The following is a 22,983-nucleotide window of genomic DNA, read 5'->3' on the forward strand; positions in this document are numbered from 1 at the left end:
AGATTTTGGAAAAATTATTCCTAAAAGGAACACATTAACCATAGATGGAACAGATCTCTACTCCCCCACTTTTAAGTATTGTACTCTTCTTAAGGTTGTTAAATCAGGTATAGAATGAAACTTTATTTATTTATTTTTAAATTAGAGACAATTCTGAAGTGGAAGAAACCTATGCACTTGGGCCTGTCTTCAGGTAGAGGATGAACTAAAGCCATGAAGAGAGGTGGACTGTTTGTTCTTCTCTTAAAAGTTTATATTTCTCACCTACTGGAGTATAAACATCTATTTCATGAAGTGATTTTCTTAAAATAATCTTTTCTTCAGCTATAGACACAGTAAAGTAGCCATGTACAATTAAATTTTTAGCTTGCTTCCAATCTTTTTTCCCAGAAAAGCTTCCTCCAACATTAGTAGCAGTAGCAAGTAAGCAGCAGCAGAAGTGTGGTTCTCTATGCAAATGAGACTATTTGTAGTGGTTAGGTCTTTTCAGCAAAACGTTTTGTAGAAGTTTCTTGGGGTGCACACTTTCCTTTAGTGCATACCCAAAGACTGTGTTCTCACAGGAGGATGAGCTTAAGTGGGTTTCCAAAATCCCCGGTACTTTTACTTTTGTGTGGCCTTTTAAAATGTAATTTAAAAAACTCTCTATGATCTAATAAATGTACTATGTTGTTAAAAATTGACAAAGATACCAGTTTAGATTCTAAATTTGGGTTTACCTACCTCAGTTGAAGCATCAAGACCATAAAGAATATGAAAAATTTATTTTTATAAGGAGATTTACACAGAAAAAAACACATTTCTGTTCTGTGGGTTTTATTTTCGTTTTCTTAGCTTGTTTCTGTTGTGTGCACACAACTAGTAGATGCCTTTCTTTCTTTCTTTGGCCAGGGATGCTTCTGATATAATATCTGAATTAGGAAGGATTTTGTTTTAGCTTAAGTGGTAAAAACTATAGGTCAAAATCCATGAAAAAGAGTTCACTAGGTGAATAAGAAAAATACAAAAAAATTAGGAAAATATGTAAACTCAAGTTATGAGGTATTTCAGAGATACAGTGCCAGTAAAAATGCTCTTTCCCACTATTTGCAACTGCCAGAGCTCTTGCTTTAGTCTTTCTGTCTGCACATTTGAAGAAACATGGAAAAGTTTGAGATAAAAGCCCTTTTGCTCATGTGAGGGCTGCTGTACTTCAGAGCAGAGTCAGAAAAAGAAAGTTATAAAGTAATATTTAAATGTATTTATATAAGAACAAAAAATATCCTTAAAAAGTTACTAAAAGTTTTTTTTTTTAAGTCCTAAAAACACTCACTTTTATAGGGCACATGATTGTCTGTGTGACCACTCTTTCCAGAGGGAGTTTTTTGTTTTTAAATACTAGGAAAGTATGACTTATTCAAATTAGATTTTCCATGCTGTATTTAGTCTCACAGATATGTTTAGTTCTAAAACTGTGGTTTACTGTGTTCTGGGGAGTATGTATATAAAAAAATCCCAGGAAACCCTTTCACCTAACTCAGATGCAGTCAGTGCGTCCTACACCATGATCTCTCAAGTCCTGTAGCTTATTGCTTCTGTTAACCAGAAATCCTGAATTCTCTGTATCTAACTTTCTATGGCTAGAATCTGGGAAAATGATCCATTATCATTTCTTCTAAATAGCCAAGTTTTTAAAGTTTATCAAAATTTGATGATCTTTTTCTCAGAGTCAAATAGGTCATTCCTCTGATATAGTAAGAACCAGGAATTTCCAGCAAAACAGATTTCATTATGTACAATGCATACACCAGAAGCACACAGATCACACATGAATCTCAGTCAACACACACAGCATTCACTCAAGGGGTAAATGAGTAATGAGCCAAACATACATACATGTGCAAATGTACAATTAACAGCATATTATTTTAGATCCTAATGTCCCTTGAATATTAAAAATGAGTCAGGAGACACTTCCGGTGACATTTCTATGGAAGCTCTAGATTGTAATTTTCATGTAGAAGTAGCTTCATATCACATCTCGTGAGGTTCGTATTGCACAGCAAAGCACCATGCTGAATATCATGCCAAAGATCTGAAACAGAAGGAACCCCTTGTTAATGACTTTCAAACAATAGAAACTGATTTTAAAAAAAAAGAAAAGCAAACTGCATGGGTGTCTAATAATTAAAGCCAAAAATTACTGACTGTAAGTGACATTTTTATATATACTACTTAATTATCATTGCTGGCTAAAGACTTCCATATTAGCATGTTAACTCTTAGTTGTTTACACTTAGGTCTAAAGAGTTTCCTGTTGTTGGAAAAGCTCTAAACTTTTGCAACAGTGAATATGCAACAGTGTAATATGCAACACATATTACAAAGTAGAGCATCTTTTCATTTTTCCTGCTCCATTTTAAGGTACAAATGATGCTTCACTATTTAACTCAATAGTTTGCCCAAAGCATAAACTAAGGTGTTAGAACTATGGAATTACTGATGTCTTCTGCCTCTTGGATAATTCTTTGAAAAGCCAAATACTTGGCAAATCCAATAGCCAGTGGTATAGTTTGAATAGAAGGATGTCAAAAGATCTTTCTTGTTCTCAATCATTTCCCCAACAATTTCCTAGACCCTATAGAGTGTTATCAGCGGGTGCAATGTTTATAAACTACTGTCAATGTTTGTTTAAAGAAATCTGTACCATAACCCTATGATTCTCTCCTTAATCCATCCTTCATCAGACTAGAATCTATAAATGTTCAATTTAAAAAGTCACGTACTATCTGCTATATGGAAGGGAGAAAGTAGGCTTAAGTAAAAGCAGCCTGGAGCAGGGCTCTAAGCTCCTGGCTGCCAGAACCCAGTAGCAGTGTGTGGCAGAGGAGATGCCTCAGGACATCTGGCTCACTGACTGCAACTCTTACCTTAAGAAGAAAGGAGTTACAAAAGGATCAGATCTGGGGGTGCGGATTCAAGATGACCAATAGAGGGCCTTTCCCGCTAGTGTGGTTGTCAGGTTGGATACAACACTTGCTTTGTCCGGGTTGTACCCTAAAGGGATCCCCTCAGAAAAGAACTTTCTTAGCACTGTTCTGCCACTGTCATGAGTACGGGTGACTGTCTCTACGATGCTCACTCTTTGAGATGATGCAATTGTTAGGGGTGTCTCTTTGGTACCTCTATTATGTAGCCCATTTTCAAATCTTCTGCCTCAAAATTGTTCTCAGGAAGCCACAGAACAGTGAGCAGGCTAGCCCCAGAGCAGGTGAGGAGGGCCTGAGAGATGTCTCTGGGCTGGGAGGCCCTCAGTATAGTATTTCACCTGCTGCCCCATCCCGCTGCACTCTAAATACAGAAGAGAGGGAAAGTGCTTGTGTGTCCTGGAAAGCTGCCAATTCCTTGATTTTCCTTGCAATTCCCTTCACCCCCACCTTAGGTGATGCCATGAATTCATCTACATACAGAACTAGAGGGTAAGTACTACCTTAGCATCAGCTATTATTACTCAACCCTGGACGGTGGAAATCACCACTTTACTAGTCTGACTCAAATCCTGCTTCCCTCTAACTTACCTCCACATGGCAACACAGGTCCTTCTATCCCTTGGTGGCTTCCTTCTACCTTAAGGATAGAGCCCAATCCCTCAAATGGGCACACAAAGACCACAGTTCTGCGGACTCTCACACCCTACTCACTGTCCTCTCTTGCCGCTCCTATGATGTCCTGTGGGCCCCTACCAGTTCTTGCACGCTTGTGTACTTTGGAGGCCCAGAGCCATCTGCAGGTGCCCGGATGCACTATGCTTCCCACTTCTGCATGTTATTCCTTTTGTCTGGGTTCTGGGTTTGGGAGGGCTCAGATTATGTACAGAGCTAGCATTTGTTGAGTGCTATCTTCCAGACACTTCATGTGAGTTAATGCCTACAAGTACTTTATATGTATTATCCCATTTCATCTTCACAACAATCTTAGGAGGTTGGTACATTAAAATCCTCATTTTCCAAATGAGGTAATTGAGGAATAGAGAAACTAAAAAACTTTCCCATGATCCCAGGGCTCGTAAGTAGTGGAGCTAGGAGGTGAACCCAGACCAGGGTGCCAGAGCTTGCACTATTATTCACTACACTACACTACTTCTGCAAATCATAGGTGAAAGAGATTTACCTGGTGGGTTATTTTAAATTTCTAACAGTAAGAAGAGACCCAGAATTGGAAATCACTTGTCTAGTTTAAGCTTGCTGGTCTTAATGTGGGAAGTTATTGCAATGATAAACTCAAGGTCATAATTAGGTTCAAGTTAAAATTGGTATATTTGAGAGAACTGAGTATTGATAATCAAATGCCTTGTTCTTAGAAGATGTCTTGTCAACAACCATCTGTCTTTTATGAGAAATCTCTCCTAAGATACTGCTGTAACACACTTGAAGACAAATAAGATGCAAAGGCTTCTTAGAAAGCAAAAAAGGTAAGTTCTGGAACTTTCTCACCGTGAGACTTGCAATCCCAATACCAACAATTCCGATGAGCTGGAGCTTAACACTGATTATGGCCTCAATTTCATCAATGCAATTCTGTTTTGGAAAAAAAAAGTCAGGAATAACAAATGATGGTATCTGTGAATTATCACTCTGATCCAACCTTCTCCTTCTCTATAGCATTCTGTTAAAGTTAATCCATGTCAGCTTCTGCTCACATTTAAACCACTTCTCTTAGATAGCACCATTCTGATAACCTTAAAGCGAAAGTGTGTATTGGGGAAAAAATATAATCCTCTCCTTTTGGTGGAATGTTCCTATTTAGGCCAACGACTGCTTCAGAACCTAAAACCTGGCTGGAGGAAGCTATTCTAGGACCTGAAGCATTTAAAAATTTGGGGCATCTTCTTGCTTTCAGCATATAAAAATAAGTAAAATATCCCCCAAATAGTAGTCCCTTGCTTTTGTGTTGTCATTAATAACTTAAAAGACTTTTTACATACTTAGTCCAATTTACTATGCAAGGTAGGTATTACTTAGTAAGAGGCTTAGAAGTCTGTACAGGTTCAAATTAAACAAAGGAAAACTGAATGTTAGCAGTTAGAGGACCACTCTTTTCTATGATGGCTGGGCTGCCCCATCCTTTCATTTGCCCCATAGAGACGTGTGCAGGGCAGGTTCAAAGAAAAGGGGTTATTGGACAAAGAACAGAGCAGACCATTTGTAATTATTAGTTTTTCCAGTTTCTATTTGGAATCCTCTTAAGCACAGAGGTATGCAATTTTGTCTTTAGGCTGCCCAGGTCCTTTTACTTGTCACTGGTCAACTCCCTTTAACACTCACATAAGCTCTATGAAACCCTTACCATTATTCTTATGTCTCCTATCATACAGCATTCATTCATTCATTCAACAAACTCTTCTTGAGCATCTACATTGCATCAGTCAGTCACTGGAATGATATAGTAGATAAGGAGATACATGATTTCTTCTGCCCTTAGGGAGCTCACAGCTTCGAAAAGGATATAGACCACAAAAAATAATACATTATAATACATTCTAATAAAAGTTTGAGAACCACTATACTAGATATCAGCTCTCTCACTGGAGAAAATGGGAGTAAACCTATAGTAAATCCTCCAGCCTTCTTCTCCTTCACCTATGAACTTACATGCTCCATTCAGGGCCAGGCAGTGTTGAAGGCAGTGAGCATGCAAAGTCAACAAGGGAGCTCTGCTCCTTACTTCCTGCTCTCTCATAAAGTCAAAGAAGTACCCTTCTCTGTTGAAAGTTAACTCTCTTACTAGAGCCAGACCTCATTCCTTCTTATCGCCTCAGGAAGCCTGTGCTGTCAGTTATCTTCTTGTCTTCCAAACATTCAGCCTCTACTTTTCCACTGACATTTCCACTCATCGTATGATGTCACGCCCGTGTATTTCAGTCTAAAACAAAACAATCCCCTCTAGTGTTGTCCTCCTCTCGCTCTGCCCCTATCCCCCCCGCCTTGATTTCACACTAGCTTCTTTTTTTAAGATAAATATGGCTTATTTTCGCTTACTGTTGAAATTTGGGAAATTCGGTAGTTCCCCCTTATCTGTGGTTTTGCTTTTGCAATTTGCTACCCCTGGTGAACCATGGGTCTGGAAGCGGATGATCCTCCTAACATATTGTTAGGTCATTAGTAGCTCAATGACCTAGTTATCTCATCATTTTATCATTTCACATCATCACAACAACAAGGGTGAGTATGGTATAGCAAGATATTTTAAGTGAGAAAGAGACCACATTCATATAACTGTTATTACAGTATATTATTATGATTGCTTATTTTATTATTTGTTATTGTTCATGTCTTACTGTGCCTAATCTATAAGTTAAACTTTATGTATTATGTATAGGAAAAAAGACAGTATATAGGGTTTGGTACTATTCATGTTTCAGTCATCCACTGGGGTCTTGCAACATATCCCCTGCTGATAAGGGGAACTACTACAGATTATTCAAGAAAAGAAAATAAGACATTTTTGTATTCTTACACTAAAGGTAATCACTAACACTGCTGGTGTGTTCTTTCTTTTTTAAGATTTTATATTTCTAAATATGAAAAATAAGATTTTATTTTTCTAAATGTGGGGCTTGAACTTACAACCCAGAACTCACACCCCAGAGCTCTACCAACTGTGCCAGCCAGCCACCCTTATTGGTGTATTCTTTTCTCTCTTTCCTTTTTTTTTTTTTTTTAAGATTTTATTTATTTGAGAGAGAGTGAGAGAGAGCATGAGCAGGGGGAAGGTGCAGGGAGAGAGGGGGAGGGACAGGCAGACTCCCCGCTGAGCATGGAGCCCAATGTGGGGCTCATCCCAGGACCTCGAGACCATGACCTGAGCTGAAATCAGACGCTCTACTGACTGAGTCACCCAGGCGCCCCTGGTATATTCTTAAACACAAACACACACTTAGTTCATTCTTTATATCCAACTATGTGCTTTTTAGACTTAAAATTATGACTACAAAACTACTTTCTTTAAAAATTCTTTGAAATACTGACTTTTAATGATTGTAAAATAATTCATCATAAGATAGTACATAATTTAGACAATCCCTTATTTTTTCATATTAGTGGCCAATTCGGTATTCTATTCTTATGAATAACACTGCAATGATACCACATCTCTGATTTCTTTTCCTTAAAATAAATTGAAAAGTGGAATTTCTGAATCAGAGGGCATGAACATACTTAACTCACTTGTCTTTAAATTTCTTCTAAAATTTTAACTCCAGTTACTTCATGTACAGTGTTATATCAGTTTCAGGTGTAGAATTAACACTTCCATACATTACCCCAGGCTCATCACAAGTGCCCTCTGAAATGCCCATCACCTGTTGAACCCAACCCCACACCCCCCTCTCTGTGGTAATCATCAGTTTGTTCTCTCTAGTTAAGAGTCTGTTTCTTGGTTTGTCTCTTGTATTTTTTTCCCCTTTGCTTGTTTCTTAAACTCCACATATGAGTGAAATCATATGGTATTTGTGTTTCTCTGACTTATTTCACTTAGCTTTATACTCGCCAGCTCCATCCACGTCATTGCAAATGGAGAAATTTCATTCTTTTTAGTGGCATAGTAATATTCCATTGTGTTTGTGTCTGTGTGTATACACCGTATCTTCTTTATTCATTCCTCAGTCAAGGGACACTTGGGCTACTTTCATATTTTGGCTATTGTTGATAATGGTACAATAAACATCAGGGTGCATGAATCACTTTGAATTAGTGTTCTTGTTTTCTTCGGGTTAATACCCAGTAGTGCGATTGCTAGATCTTAAGGTAGTTCTATTTCTAACTCTTTGAGAAGCCTCCATAATATTTTCCACAGTAGCTGCAGCAGTTTGCATTCCCACTGACAGAGCATGAGGGTTCCTTTTCCTTTGCATCCTCACCAACACCTGTTGTTTCTTGTGTTGTTTATTTTAGCCATACTGAAAGGTGTGAGGTGATATCTCATTGTAGTTTTGATTTGCATTCCCCTTAGTGTGTAGAAATGCAACAGATTTCTGTGTGCTGATTTTGTATCCTGAGACTTTATTGAATTTATCAGTTCTAGCAGTTTTTTTGTTGGAGACTTTAAAGTTTTTCTATATATAATATCATGTCATCTGCAATTAATGAGTGTTTTACTTCTTACTGATTTAGATGCCTTTTATTTCTTGCTGTCTGACTGCTGTGGCTAGGACTTCCAATACTATTTTGAATAAAAGTGGTGAGCAGACATCCTTGTCTTGTTCCTGACCTTACGGGAAAGGTCTGTATTTCCCCATTGAGTGTGTTAGCTGTGGGTTTTTCATACATGGCCATTATTATGTTATATTTCCTCTAAACCTACTTTGTTGAGGGTTTTTTTTCATGAATAGACTTTATACTTTATCAACTGCTTTTTCTGATTATATGATTCTTATCCTCTCTCTTATTGATATGATGCAGATTTGAGAATACTGAACTACCCTGGCAACCTGAGAATAAATCTTAGCTGATCACGGTGAGTGATTTTTTTAAATGTATTGTTGGATTTGGTTTACCAGTATTTTGTCGAGAATATTTACATCCATGTTCATCAGGCATATTGTCCTGAAGTTCTCTTTGTTGATGTTGTTTCATCTGGTTTTGGTATCAGGGTAATGTTGACTTCATAGAACGAATTTGGAAGTTTTCTTTCCTTTTCTGTTTTTTGGGAATAATTCAAGAAGAATAGGTATTGACTTTTTAAATGTTTGGTAGAATTTGCTTGTGAAGCCATCTGGTACTAGATTTTTGTGGGGTTATTTTGGAGTTTTTAAAGTACTGATTCAATTTCACTGTTAGTATTCAGTCTTTTCACATTGTAAGAAAAATTTCTTTCTGATTGAGTTGTGAGAGGTTATATGTTTCTAAGAATTTATCCATTTCTTCTAGATGGTCCAGTTTGTTGGCATATAGTTTTCCATAATATTCTCTTAAGATTGTTTGTTTTTCTATGGTGTTGGTTTTATTTCTCCTCCCTCTTTTCCGACTTAAATGAGTCCATTCTCTTTTTTTCTGGATAAGTCCAGCTAGAAGTTTATCCATTTTATTGATTTTTCAAAGCAGCAGCTCTGGTGTCAGTGGTCTGTTCCATTGTGTTGTTGTTGTTGTTGTTTTTAGTTTCTATATCATTTATTTCTGCTCTAATCTTTATTTTTTTACTTTCTTCTGCTGGCTTTAGGCTTTGTTTTCTTCTAGTTCTGTTTGGTGTCTGGTTAGGTGTTTATTTGAGATTCTTCTTGCTTCTTGAGGTAGGCATGTATTGCTATAAACTTCCCTCTAAGAACTGCTTTTGTTGCATCCCAGAGGTTTTGGACGATTGTGTTTTCATTTTCATTTGTTTCATGTACTTTTTTATTTCTTCTTTTATTTCCCACTTGACTGATTCATTGTTTAGTAGCATGTTATTTAACTTCCATGTATTTATGGTCTTTCCAGATTTTTTCTTATCATTGATTTCTAGTTTCATAGGATTGTGGTCAGAAATATGCATGGTATAATTTTGATCTTCAGTTTGTTGAGGCTTTTTATTGTGGGCTAATATGTGATCTATTCTGGAGAATGTTCCCTGTTATATTTTAACAAATTTAGGATGGAATGATCTGAATATATCTGTTAAGTCCATCTAGTCCCAGTGTATCATTCAAAGCCATTGTTTCTTGTTCATTTTCTGTTTAGATGAGTTGTCCGTTGTTGTAAGTGGGATGTTAAAGTCCCCTCCTATTGTATTCTTATTGATTAGTTCCTTTATGTTTTTTAAACTGTTTTATGTATTTAGGTGTTCCCTTGTTATAAGCATAAATGTTTACAATTGTTACATCTTCTTGTTGGATAGTCCTCTTTATTATACTATAATGGCGTTCTTCATCTCTTGCTACAGTCTTTGGTTTAAAATCTAGCTTGTCCAATTTAAGTATTTCTACCCCAGCTCTCTTTTGACATCCATTTGTATGCTGGACATTTCCCTGTCCCCTCACTTTCAATATGCATGTGTCTTTAGGTCTAAAATGAGCCTCCTGCAGGCAACATATAGATGGGTCTTGTTTTTTTAATCCATCTGTCACTCTGTTTTTTGATTGGAGCATTTAGTCTATTTACATTCAAGATAATTACTGATAGATGTGTATTTATTGTCATTTTATTATTTGTTTTGTGGTTCCTTGTGAAGATTTTCTCTGGAACTTTCTTGTCTTTTATGGTTTGCTGTTTTTCTTTAGTGATATATTTAGCTTTCTCTTTATTCTTTGCATACTTATTAGTGGTTTTTGATAGATGGTTACCATTAGGTTTGTACAGAACCTCTTTAGCATATAGCAGTCTATATTAAATTGGTGGTTGTTTAAGTTTGAACCGATTGTTTTTTCTTCTCCTCCCATATTTTTATATGTTGTTATTTTATTATATTTTATATCCTTTTTTTGTGTGAGTTGCTGGACTGATTTTTTTATAGAAATATTCATTTTTATTCATTTTGTATATCCTACCTCTGTGGTGTCAATTTTGGTCTCTCTATATCACTCAAAGAGTGCCTGTTAATATTTCTTGAAGAGCTGGTTCAGTGGTCATTAACTCCTGTTTTTGTGAGGTGTTCCCCCCACCCATGGAAACTCCTTTATCTCTCTTATTCTAAATGATAGAGTATTTTTTCCTGGATAGAGTGTTCTTGGCTGAAGATTTTTCCCCATTCAGCACTTGGATTATTTCATGCCATTCTCTTCTGTCTTGGAAGGTTTCTGCTGGAAAATCTCCTGCTAGCCTTATGAGTTTTCTCTTGTACTGACTTCTGTTGTCTTTCTTTAACATTTTTTATCACTATATTTTGCCAGTTTAGTTACAATATGTCTTGGTGTGGATCTGTTTTGTTGATTTTGATGGGAGTTGTCTGTGTCTCTTAGATCTGAGTATCTGTGTCCCTCCCTAGATTGGGGAAGTTTTCTGCTACTATTTCTTCAAATGAATTTTCTGCCCTTTTCTCTCTTCTTCTGGGACTCCTATTATAGGAATGGCATGATATTTGAGGGAGTCATTTAATTCCCTGAGTCTATTCTCATTTTGCATAATTCTTTTCTCTTTTATTCAGCTTTCCATTACCGTCCATTACTCTGTTTTCTAGGTTACTAATTCATTCCTCTGCTTCTTTGATCCTGCTGTTCATTCCATCAAGCATATTTCTCATTTTATTTATGGAGTCCTTTATCTCTGCTCTATTTTTCCTTATCTCCATGCTAAGGGTCTCACTCAGGTCTTCCACTCTTTTCTCAAGTCCAGTGAGTATCCTTATGATTATTACTGTAAATATGTCACTAGGCATGTGACTTATATCTGTTTTGCTTAGATCTCCAGCTGTGGTCTTGTCCTTTATTTCATTTGAGATAAATTTCTGCTTCCCCATTTTGTCTGCCTCTCTCTGTCTGTTTCTCTGTGTTAAGAAAGTCAACTGTGTCTTCTGTTCTTGAAACTGCTCTTTCATAAAAAAAGAGCAGGCACTTCAGGAGAGTATCCTACGTATGTTGCTTATGCTGCTATTGTGTCCGAGTCACTTTTCCTTTCCATGCAATCATCTGCACTGACTTTCTGCCTGTTGTGTGTTGTGCTTGCTCTCTGTGGTGTTTGGGACCCAGGGAAGCCAGCTCTGAGTATGCATGCCCGCCAGGGAAATTCGGAGCAGGGTTAACAGTGTTAGCAAAATGTGCATCAGGCCACTAGACCTATGCTAGACCCCTGAAGCATTGTGGGAGTTGGGGGCTATGTGCCAGGGCAGCCAGGAGTATGAGGCTGGGCTTAGTATGCAGTTGTGACTTGTCACATGACAGTGGCTAGGGAAACTCAGCTGGATACGGTGCAGCAGTTGGGCACTCGAAGGCTGGGTAGTAGTGTGGGCAGCTTTAACAAAATTTGCCCAGAGCCAAGGTTAGCAGGCTTGAAGTGGGTGAGTCCTCAAGAGATCTTGTGGTCGTGGTGCACTGCTAGAAGGTGAGGTAGCAAGTATCGGTGCTGTCCTGCTTCATGCAGGGGACACTGGGTTTATGCTGGAGGGTGATAGAGGAAAATGGCACCTGCCAGGTCCTTTATTTTCAAAGTCACCCAACATGCTCTGAAATCAGTATGAATAGATCTGTCTCCTGTTTGCCTCTGGAACTGTGTAAACTGCTATTTTCTTGTTGCTTTTCCATATAGGCTGCTCTTTAAGGGTGGTGACCCAGCTATCTCTAACTCTCCCATCTTGCCCAGTGCTGAGTCAGCTGACTTCTATCTAAAGCTCTAGGCTTCAAGTTCCACAGGTTTTACAAACTCACGGGAAGTCAGCCTCTCTGGTTTTTAAACCAAACATTATGGGGATTAGTCTTCCCTGGTGCAAGAGTCCATTTCTCTGTCCTTTCTGTACGTGCAGCTCCCTCCCTGCTGCTGGCAGCCTCCCTCTGCCTTTCTGACCTTCCTAACTCTTCAGATGCAGCCCTTCTATATTTGTTGTGAAGTTCATCTTTTCAGTTTTTGGACTGCTTTCCCGTTTACTGACTTCGATGTGGGTGATAGCTAACAGTAAACAAGGTCAGGCCAGGGTCTTCCTACTCTGCCCCCTATGAAACTCTCTTAACTCACAAATTTTGCAATCATAATGACCTCTAAAAATTTTGTACCAATATCTCCGAAAATGTTCATTTTAGATCATTTTTGCCAATATCATATATAATTAATAAGAAAAAAGAACTTAGCCAATTTCATAGGTTAAACAATGACAGGTCTTTAATTTGTAATTTTTTAAAAAGCATTGCTATCAATTGCCTGCATTTTTATATGTTTAATGGTAATTTGGATTTCATCTTTTCTGAACTCTCTTTTCCTGTCCTTTGCCCCAAGACTACTTGAAAGAGCACCCTTATTCCTTACATCTCATTTCAGTCAGCATGGGTTCTGTCCTCACTCTGTCCCTGACATGAAGGCACCTTTTTAAATGCTCAATCCTATCAATATTTTGGTAGTTATCTTACTGGACCTCCTTGGACATTTAGTTCCGTACACAAACCATCATATTTTCTGCTTCTGTCCCACGGTTTATGCTAGTTCCTCTGCAGAGAGATGTCCCCCTACCCTTTGCTGTCTAATGCTTCCATAGTTACTTCTCACACCTGAAGAGTTAACTGAGACATCATTGCTCCAATCAGCTTTCCCCTGATTCATCTAGCCTCTGGCCTAAGTAACCCACTGGGTTTTCATAGCACTTAGACACTCTGTGCATACTTCTGTTCCTGCACTTTATTCATTTCTGTGCATATCTTTCCCATTAAACTGCAAATTCCTTGACAGTAGGGACTTTGTATCATTCTTCTTTGTATTTGCAGTGCCGGGCATAAGGTAGTTATTGACAAATGTTGAGCTGACCTCAGTGGCAGCACCTGACCACCTGACTCTGGTGACCATTCCCTCCCCACAGCATATGTCTTGTCACATGTGTGTTTATTTTTTCTACATTCTTTATTTGACAGCTCTTTCTCTCCCTATTCTTAAATGCTCTTGTTCCCTGGAGTTCTCTTCTTGTCCTTTATTCCAAACCTAATGGATCAATTTCTTACCTACAGCTTTAAGATTCCCATAAAATACTGACAGTCAGACCTTTCTCCTGTGCTGCAAACTACATTTTCTGACTATCTATTGGACATTTCCAGTTGGAAGTTCCACTGGCTCCTCAAAATTACCATGTTAAGAACTGAACTCACTTTCTTTTCTCCAAAATTTTTCCTTCTTTCTATTCCTCAGTTCAATAAAGGATACCATCTATTCAGCTGGTATCTACCCCTCTTCTTTCATATCTAACTGGTCTAGTCACCAGGACCTGCAGATTTTACTTTCTAAATGCCCTTCTCTCCACTCCTGGTGCTCAGTCCAGCTTGTTAACAGTTAACATCTCTTGGCTGACCGTGAGATAGCAGCCTTCTCAACTGGTCTCCTTGGTTCCAGATTATTCATTTTCCATCGATTCCCCAAACTGCTGCCACAGCAAACTCAGGAAAATGCAAATCCCACCCCAGATTCTACCTGTGGTGCTTTCCTAAGCATTCAGCATATAATCTAGACTTTTGGCTTCATAGGAGTATTTAAGGCCCTTCAAGGACATGCATCTCCTCCTTGAAGGACTCATATCCACAGGCATCTGAGCTTTTAGTCCCTCCCCCCTGCTGGCACTTTTCTGGATACAACTACCTTCTCTTGCCTCCATGCTTACCCCACCCATTCTACCTGGAATACCCTTCTCTTTTGTTTGCTAAACTCCAATTCATCCTTTAAAACTCATCCTAAGAATAACATCAGGGGAAAGGATTTCTGGAAAGATGGCAGAGTACAATGTTCCCAAGCTCACCTCCTCCCCCGGACACACCTAGATAACAGCTACATCAGGGCAACCAACCCAGAAAACCCGAAGACTAGCAGAAGAGACTTTCCACAGTTAATCATAGAGAGAAGGCTACCTTGAAAAGTGTAGGGAGGGCAGAGATGCAGTTGGGATGGTTAGTCGTAACCACAAGCAGGAGGGGTACTGCAAGCACAGAGAATGGAGAGAGACAGACCCCATAACATACATCCCAGGCACAGGGGACTGGCACTGGGAAGATAAGTCCCCATTACATTTGGCTTTGAAAACCAGAAGGGTTTAACTTTGAGAGTTTTTTTTTATAATCAGTGGGGTTTAACACCAGGAACTTTAAAAAGCAGCACGCTCTGCTCTAGGAGAGCCAGAGGGTGCTAGGGAAGTGAGTCACTATTCTTAAAGAGTGCGCATAGCAAACAGGCCTACTGAGATCCAGCATAGAAGTAGCTGTTTGAAACGTACCTGGGTATATGGGAAGGAGATTTATTTACATCTCAGAACATGAGCTGGAGGGGCAGAGATCTTCAGGAGACTTTTCCAAGAACAAATTCCTGGTGGGCACCATTTCTCTCCCCTCTGCTCCCCAGCCTAAATACCTAGATACCTAGGTACCTGCAAGAACCAGTGAGAACACTTGCCATCCAGTTTGCTAACAGCACATTGCCTGCCTCCGTGTTCTCCTGTGGATCTGGGTCCACCCCATTCAATTAGCTCCACTTGGCAGGAGTCCCTCCAGAGTGGCTCCTGTCATATCTCAACCTGCAATCAGCCCAGGCAGGGATGCCACCGCTCCAAAGTGACTCCTGCCATGGGAAGGGGGGGAAGATAACCATACACACCATTTCAACTGTAGTCCCAGTAGCCAAACCTTTATAACTGGCAGTTTAGATAGAGAGAGAGCTCTGCCAATCAGTGCATATGTAGCTCCACTAGACAGACTGGGGGCAGACACCTGATTTCATTACTGGCCCTGCCCACCAACAAAAACGACCTGAGGACCTCACAGGAAGAGAGCCCTGTAGTTCATGGTCCCTGCAGCATCAGCAGATGGATTGGGAACAGACATCTGGTCTGACTACGGTTCTCACCCACAAATGAAAGCCTTTTAGGGGATAAGGCAGACATAGTGCTCTGAAGTTTGGTATGACCACAGCTGCAGTAGATGAGATGAGGGCAGACATCTGGTTTGACTACTGACACTGCCCAACAATAAGCCCACTGTGGTCCCAGACTGGTCCTGTAACAACACAGGGAGCAAATCCTGCCCACCATAGGCAAAGTGGGCCACTGTAGTCATCTGGACTGAAGATAAACAAGGCTCAGCCAGAATAGTAGGGCCTATGCACCCCACATGGAAGACACCACTTAAGCTCCTTGTCCTGGTGAACAGGGGACATTGCACTGTGGGGTACCACAGGACCTCTTCCTCATAGGCCACTACTTTCAAAGTCAAGAGATATAACTGACTTTCCTGATACATAGATACAAACACAAATATTTAGACACCATTAGGAGAAGATGTCCTAAATAAAAGAACAGCAAAAGAATGAACTGAAATGTAGATAAGCAATATTCTTGATAAAGAATTCAAAGCAATGGCTATATTCACTGGACTGGAGAAAAGAGTGAAGGATCTCACTGAAATCTTCAACAAAGAGAAAAATTAAAAAAAGACTAATCAAAGATGAAGAACTCAATAACCAAAATTAAAAATATACTAGAGGGAATCCACAGTAGATTAGAAGAAACAGAAAAATGGATCAGGGAGCTGGAAAACAGGGTAATGTAATGCAACCATGCTGAATAGCAAAAAGGAAAAAAGAACAATAAAAAATGAGAATAGGTTAAGGGAATTCAATGACATCATCAAGCATAATAAAATTCACATTATGAGAATACCAGAGAAGAAGAGAGAAAAGGGGGAAGAACATTTATTTGAAGAAATAGTAGCTGAAAACTTCCCTAATCTGGGGAAACAGGTCTAGGCAGCACCAAGAGCACCTGACAAGGTGAACCCATGGAGATACACATAAAAATGCATAATAATTAAAATGGCAAAAAAAAGTGATAGAGAATTTTAATTGCACTACTGGGTATTCACCCTAAAGATATAAATGTAGTGATCTGAAGGGGCACGTGCACCCAAATGTTTATAGCAGCAATGTCCACAATAGCCAAATGATGGAAAGAGCCTGGATGTCCATCAACAGATGAATGGATAAAAGAGATGTGGTATATATACACAATGGAATACAATGCAGCCATCAAAACCCCCAAATCTTGCCATTTGCAGTGATGTGGATGGAACTAGAGGGTATTATGCTAAATGAAATAAGTCAATCAGAGAAAGACAATTATCATATGATTTCTCTGACATGGGGAATTTGAGAGGCAGGGCGGGGGGTTGTGGGGGGGTAAGGAGGGAAAAAAATCAAACAAGATGGGACCAGGGAGGGAGACAAACCATAAGAGACTCTTAATCTCAGGAAACAAACTGAGGGTTCCTGGGGGGTGGGGTGGGAGGGATAGGGTGGCTGGGTGATGGACATTGGGGGAGAGTATGTGCTATGGTGAGTGCTATGAAAGGTGTAAGACTGATGATTCACAGACCTGTACCCCTGTGGCAAATAATACATTATATGTTATGAGACTGGGGTTTTAACCCACTGAGACACCCAGGTGCCCCAATACATTATATGTTAATAATAAAAAAAAAAAGAATTTTAAAAGCAGCATGAGAAAAGTAAACAGTTACATAGAAAGGAAACCCCATAAGATTACTAGCTGATTTTTCAGCAGAGACATTGCTGGCCAGAAGGGAGCGGCATGAACATTTCAAAGTGATGAAAGGAAAAAGCTTGCAACCAAGGCTATCAGCTCTCAACCAAGGCTACCATTCAGAAGGAGAGAAAAAGAGTTTCCCAGATAAATAAAAGTTAAAGGAGTTCATCACCACTAAACTGGACTTACAAAGAACATTAAAAGGAGTTCTGTAAGTAGTATGAATAGGCCATAAACAGGAGTAAGAAAATTATGAAAGGCAAAAAACTTAACATGTAAATACCAACATAATAAAAGTAGTAGATTAGGGGCGCCTGGGTGACTCAGTGGGTTAAGCCTCTGCCTTCGGCTCAGGTCATGATCCCAGGGTCCTGGAATCAAGTCCTGCATTGTCCTCTTTGCTTGGTGGGGAGCCTGCTTCCCCATCTTTCTGCCTCTCTGCCTACTTGTGATCTCTGTCTGTCAAATAAATAAATAAAATTTTTTAAAAAGCAGTAGATTAATCACTTATAAAAGCAGAACAAAGAATAAAGCACAAAAGCAGAAAAATCAATTTTATCTACAAAAATCAAAGAATTCACAAAATAAAAGAATGTAAAGTGTGACATCATATAAATGTGGAGAAGGGAAAGTAAAAATTTAGTGCTTTTAGAATGGGTTCAAACTTAAGTGACCACCAGCTTAATATAGACTGCTATATGCACAAGATGTTATATGAGCTTAATGGTAACTATAAATCAAAAACCTGTAATAGTTTGAAGTGGCGGGGGGGTGGGAGATTGGGGTACCAGGTGGTGGGTATTATAGAGGGCACGGATTGCATGGGGCACTGGGTGTGGTGCAAAAATAATGAATACTGTTATGCTGAAAATAAATAAATAAAATTTTTAAAAAACCTGTAATAATACGCAGAAAATAAAGAGGAATTAAATTATGAAAGAAAATAATCAAATCACAAAGGAAGAGAACAAAAAGGAAAAAAGAACAGAGATGAGCTACAGAATAACCATAAAACAAGTAACAAAACTGCAATAAGTTCATGCCTATCAATAATGACTTTGAATGTAAAGGAACTAAATGCTCCAATCAAAAGACACAGGGTGACCAAATGGATATAAAAACAAGACCGATCTACATTCTGTCTAAAATAGACCCATTTCAGGCTTAAAAACACATGCAGATTGAAAATAAAGGGGTAGAAAAAACTTTACCATGCAAATGGAAGCAAAAAAAGCTGGGATAGCAATACTTAGACAAAATTGACTTGAAAACAAAAACTATAATATGAGATAAAAGAAAGTCACTACATAATGATAAAGGGAACAATCCAACAAGAGGATACAACAATTGTAAACATTTATGCATTCAACAAGGGAACACCCAAATACATAAAGCAACCATTCACACACATAAAGGAAGAAATTGATCTACAGTAATAGTAAGGGACTTTAACACCATACTTACATCAATGGATAGATCATCCAGGCTGAAAATCAACAAGGAAACAGTGGCTTTGAATGATACATTGGACCAGATGGGCCTAACGGAGATATTCAGAACATTCCATCCAATAAGAATGGAATATGCATTCTTTTCAAGTGCACACAGAACATTCTCCATAACAGGTCATATGTTAGGCCACAAGACACATCTCAATAAATTCAAAAAGATTGAAATCATACATATTTTCTGACTACAATGGTATGAAACCAGAAAACAATCACAAGGAAAAATCTGGAAAGAACACAAATACATGGAGGCCAAATAACATGCTAGTAAACAAGGAATGAGTCAACCAAGAAATCAAAGAGAAAATTAAATACATGGAGACAAATGAAAATGATTACGCAACATTCTAAAAATCTTTGGGATGCAGCAAAAGCTTTTCTAAGGGCAAAGAATATAACAATACATGCCTACCTCAAGAAGTAAGAAAAATCTCAAACAACCTAAACTTGCACAAAAGGAGCTAGAAAAAAAAGAAAACAAACCAAGCCCAAAGCCAGTGGAAAGAAGGAAATAATGAACATTAGAACAGAAATAAATGAAATAGAGACTAAAAAAGCAGTAGAACAGATTGATGAAAACAGGAGCTGGTTCTTGATAAAAATCAATAAAATTGATAAATTTTTAGCCAGACTCATCAAAAAAGGAAGAGCAAGAACTCAAATAAATAAAATCAGTAACAAAGGGAAGAAAAAACAATTATCACAAAATTTGAAGGATTATAAAAGAATAAGAAAAATTTTATGTGAACAAATTGGACAACCTAGAAGAAATGGACAAATTCCTAGAAACATATAACCTCCCACAACTGAATCAGGAAGAAATGAAAAATTTGAATGAACTGAATACTAGCAATGAAATTGAATCAGTAATTTAAAAATCCCAATGAACAAAAGTACAGTACCAGATGGCTTCTCAAGTGAATTCTACCACTTATTTAAAGAAGAGTTAATACTTATTCTTATTTTATTTTTTTAATATTCCCCCTCTTTTTTTAGAGAGAAAGAGAGCCTGCATGAGTTGGGGAACAGGCAGAGGAAGAAAGAGAGAATCTTAAGTAGACTCCATGCTCAGCACAGAGCGTGATGCAGGGCTTGATCACAGGACCCTGAGATCATGATCAGAGCCAAAATCAAGAGTCGGATGCTTAACTGACTGAGCTACCCAGGTTACCTGAGTTAACACCTATTCTCAAATTATTCCAAAAAAGTAGAAGAGGAAAGAAAGCTTCCAAATTCATTCTATGAGGTCAGCATTACCCTGATACCAAATTGATACCAAAACCAGACAGAGACATTACAAAATAAGAGAATTACAGGCCAATGTCTCTGTTGAACAAAGATGCAAAAATCCTCAAAATACTAGCAAACCAAATCCAACAATACATTAAAAAAATCATTCACCATGATCAAGTGGGATTTATTCTTGGTATGCAAGGCTGGTTCAATATTCATAACTCAATCAACTTAATATATCACATCAATAAGAGAAAGGTTTTTACCATATGATCACCTCAATAGATGTAGAAAAAGCATTTAACAAGGTACAACATCCATTCACAATAAAAACCCTCAGCAAAGTAGGTGTAGAGGGAACATACATCAACCTTATAAATGCCACATATGACATGTCCACAGCTGAAATTATACTTAAGGGTGAAAAACTGAGAGCTTTTCCTCTAAGATCAGGAACAAGATAAGGATATCCACTCTTACAACTTTTTTCTTTTTTCTTTTTCCTTACTCTTACCACTTTTATTCAACATAGCACTGGAAGTCTAGCCATAGCAATCAGGCAACAAAAAGAAATAAAAAGCATCCAAACAGGTAGGGGAGAAATATAACTTTCACTCTTTGCAGATGACATGATACTATACATACAATACCCTAAAAACTCCACCAGAAAAGTACTAGAATAGATAAATAAGTTCAGTAAGGTCACAGGATACAAAAATCTGTACATAGAAATCTGTTGCATTTCTAATTCACCACCACTAATACTGAAGTAGCAGAATGAGAAATTAAGAAAGCAATCCTATTTACCTTCACACTCAGAATAATAAAATACTTAGGAATAAACTTAGCCAAGGAGGTAAAAGATCTGTACTCTGAAAACTATAAAGCACTGATGAAAGAAATTGAAGATGACACAAAGGCATTCCATGCTCACAGACTGGAAGAACAAATAATGTCAAAATGTCCATATTACCAAAAGCAATCTACACATTTAATGCAATCCCTATCAAAATACAAAATATTTTTCACAGAATGAGAACAAATAGTCCTAAAATTTCTATGGAACCACACAAGACCCCAAATAGCCAAAGCTATCTTGAGTAATAAGAACAAAGCCAAAAAAAAGAAAAAAAAAGAACAAAGCCAGAGAAAAACCAGAACGAGATTTCAAGATACACTATAAAGATGCAATAATCAAAACAGTATGGTACTGACACAAAAAAAATAGACACAGAGATCAATGGGACAGAATAGAGTCCAAAAATAAACCCATGCTTTTATGATCAACTCATCTATGCCAAAGGAGGCAAGAATATGCAATGGGAAAAAGATGGTCTCTTCAATAAATGCTGCTGAGAAAACTGGACCACTTTTTTACATTGTATACAAAAATAAACTCAAAATGGATTAAAGACCAAAATGTGAGACCTGAAAAAATAAATTCCTAGAAGACAACATGAGCAGTAATCCCTTTGACACTGGCTGGAGAAACATTTTTCTAGATAAGTCTCTTGAAGCACGGGAAACAAAAGCAGAAATAAACTACTGGGACTACATCAAAATAAAAACCTTCTGCACAGCAAACGAAACAATTAATAAAATGAAAAGACAACCTATGAATGGGAGAACACAATTACAAATGGTATATCTGATGAGGAGTTAATATCCAAAAATATCTAAAGAACTGGTAGAACTCCACACCAAAATCCAAATAATCCATTTAGAAAATGGGCAGAGGACTTGAATAGACATTTCTCCAAAGAAGACATTGGGATGACCAACAGACACAGAGAAAGATGCTCAGCATCGCTCAGCATCAGGGAAATGCAATTGAAAACCACAATGAAATACCACCTCACACCTGTGAGAATGGTTAAAATAAAAAACACAAGAAATAAGTGCTGATGAGGATGTGGAGAAAAAGAACCCTTATGCATTGCTGATGGAAATGCAAGCTGGTGAAGCCACGATGGAGAACAGAATGGAGGTACAAATGGCTATCAGACACATGAAAAAATGCTCATCATCATTAGCCCTCAGGGAGATTCAAATTAAAACCACATTTAGATATCACCTTACACCAGTTAGAATGGCCAAAATTAACAAAACAGGAAACAACATGTGTTGGAGAGGATGTGGAGAAAGGGGAACCCTCTTACACTGTTGGTGGGAATGCAAGTTGGTGCAGCCTCTTTGGAGAACAGTGTGGAGATTCCTCAAGAAATTAAAAATAGAGCTTCCCTATGACCCTGCAATTGCACTCCTGGGTATTTACCCCAAAGACACAGATGTCGTGAAAAGAAGGGCCATCTGTACCCCAATGTTTATAGCAGCAATGGCCACAGTCGCCAAACTATGGAAAGAACCAAGATGCCCTTCAACGGATGAATGGATAAGGAAGATGTGGTCCATATACACTATGGAGTATTATGCCTCCATCAGAAAGGATGAATACCCAACTTTTGTAGCAACATGGACGGGACTGGAAGAGATTATGTTGAGTGAAATAAGTCAAGCAGAGAGAGTCAATTATCATATGGTTTCACTTATTTGTGGAGCATAACCAATAGCATGGAGGACAAGGGGCGTTAGAGAGGAGTAGGGAATTTGGGTAAATTGGAAGGGGAGGTGAACCATGAGAGACTATGGACTCTGAAAAACAGTCTGAGGGGTTTGAAGTGGCGGGGGGGTGGGAGGTTGGGGTACCAGGTGGTGGGTATTATAGAGGGCACGGCTTGCATGGAGCACTGGGTGTGGTGAAAAAATAATGAATACTGTTTTTCTGAAAATAAATAAATTGGAAAAAAAAATATTCAAAATCGAAATACCATATGATCCAACAACTCCACTGTTGGTATTTACCCAATGAAAAACACTTTAATTTGAAAAGATATATGGCACCCCTATGTTCACTGCAGCATTATTTATAAAAGTGAAGATATGGAAGCAACCCAAATGTCTATCAATAGACAAATGGAAAAACAAATAGTATATATACACAATGGAATATTACTCAGCCTGAAAAAAGAATGCAATTTTGCCATTTGCAACAACATGGATGAACCTAGGGTGTAATGTTGAG

At 38.2% G+C, this 22,983-nt stretch overlaps 1 protein-coding gene across 1 annotated transcript in view; it reads right to left on the reverse strand.

Annotated features, from left to right (window-relative positions):
* Positions 1-1,886: 1,886 nt before the first annotated feature.
* The window catches only part of TSPAN2 (tetraspanin 2), a 61,377-nt gene continuing 40,280 nt past the window's right edge, over positions 1,887-22,983 (reverse strand). The window contains exons 7-8 of the mRNA XM_044238979.1: positions 4,473-4,556; positions 1,887-2,074 (exon numbers count right to left, since the gene is read on the reverse strand). Of these exons, the coding sequence (XP_044094914.1) occupies positions 2,009-2,074; positions 4,473-4,556 (150 nt within the window). The 3' untranslated portion in view covers positions 1,887-2,008. The remainder of the gene's footprint in view (positions 2,075-4,472; positions 4,557-22,983) is intronic.

The sequence above is a fragment of the Neovison vison genome, chromosome 2, assembly GCF_020171115.1.
Source record: "Neovison vison isolate M4711 chromosome 2, ASM_NN_V1, whole genome shotgun sequence".
In the NCBI taxonomy this organism is placed as follows: Eukaryota; Metazoa; Chordata; class Mammalia; order Carnivora; family Mustelidae; genus Neogale; species Neogale vison.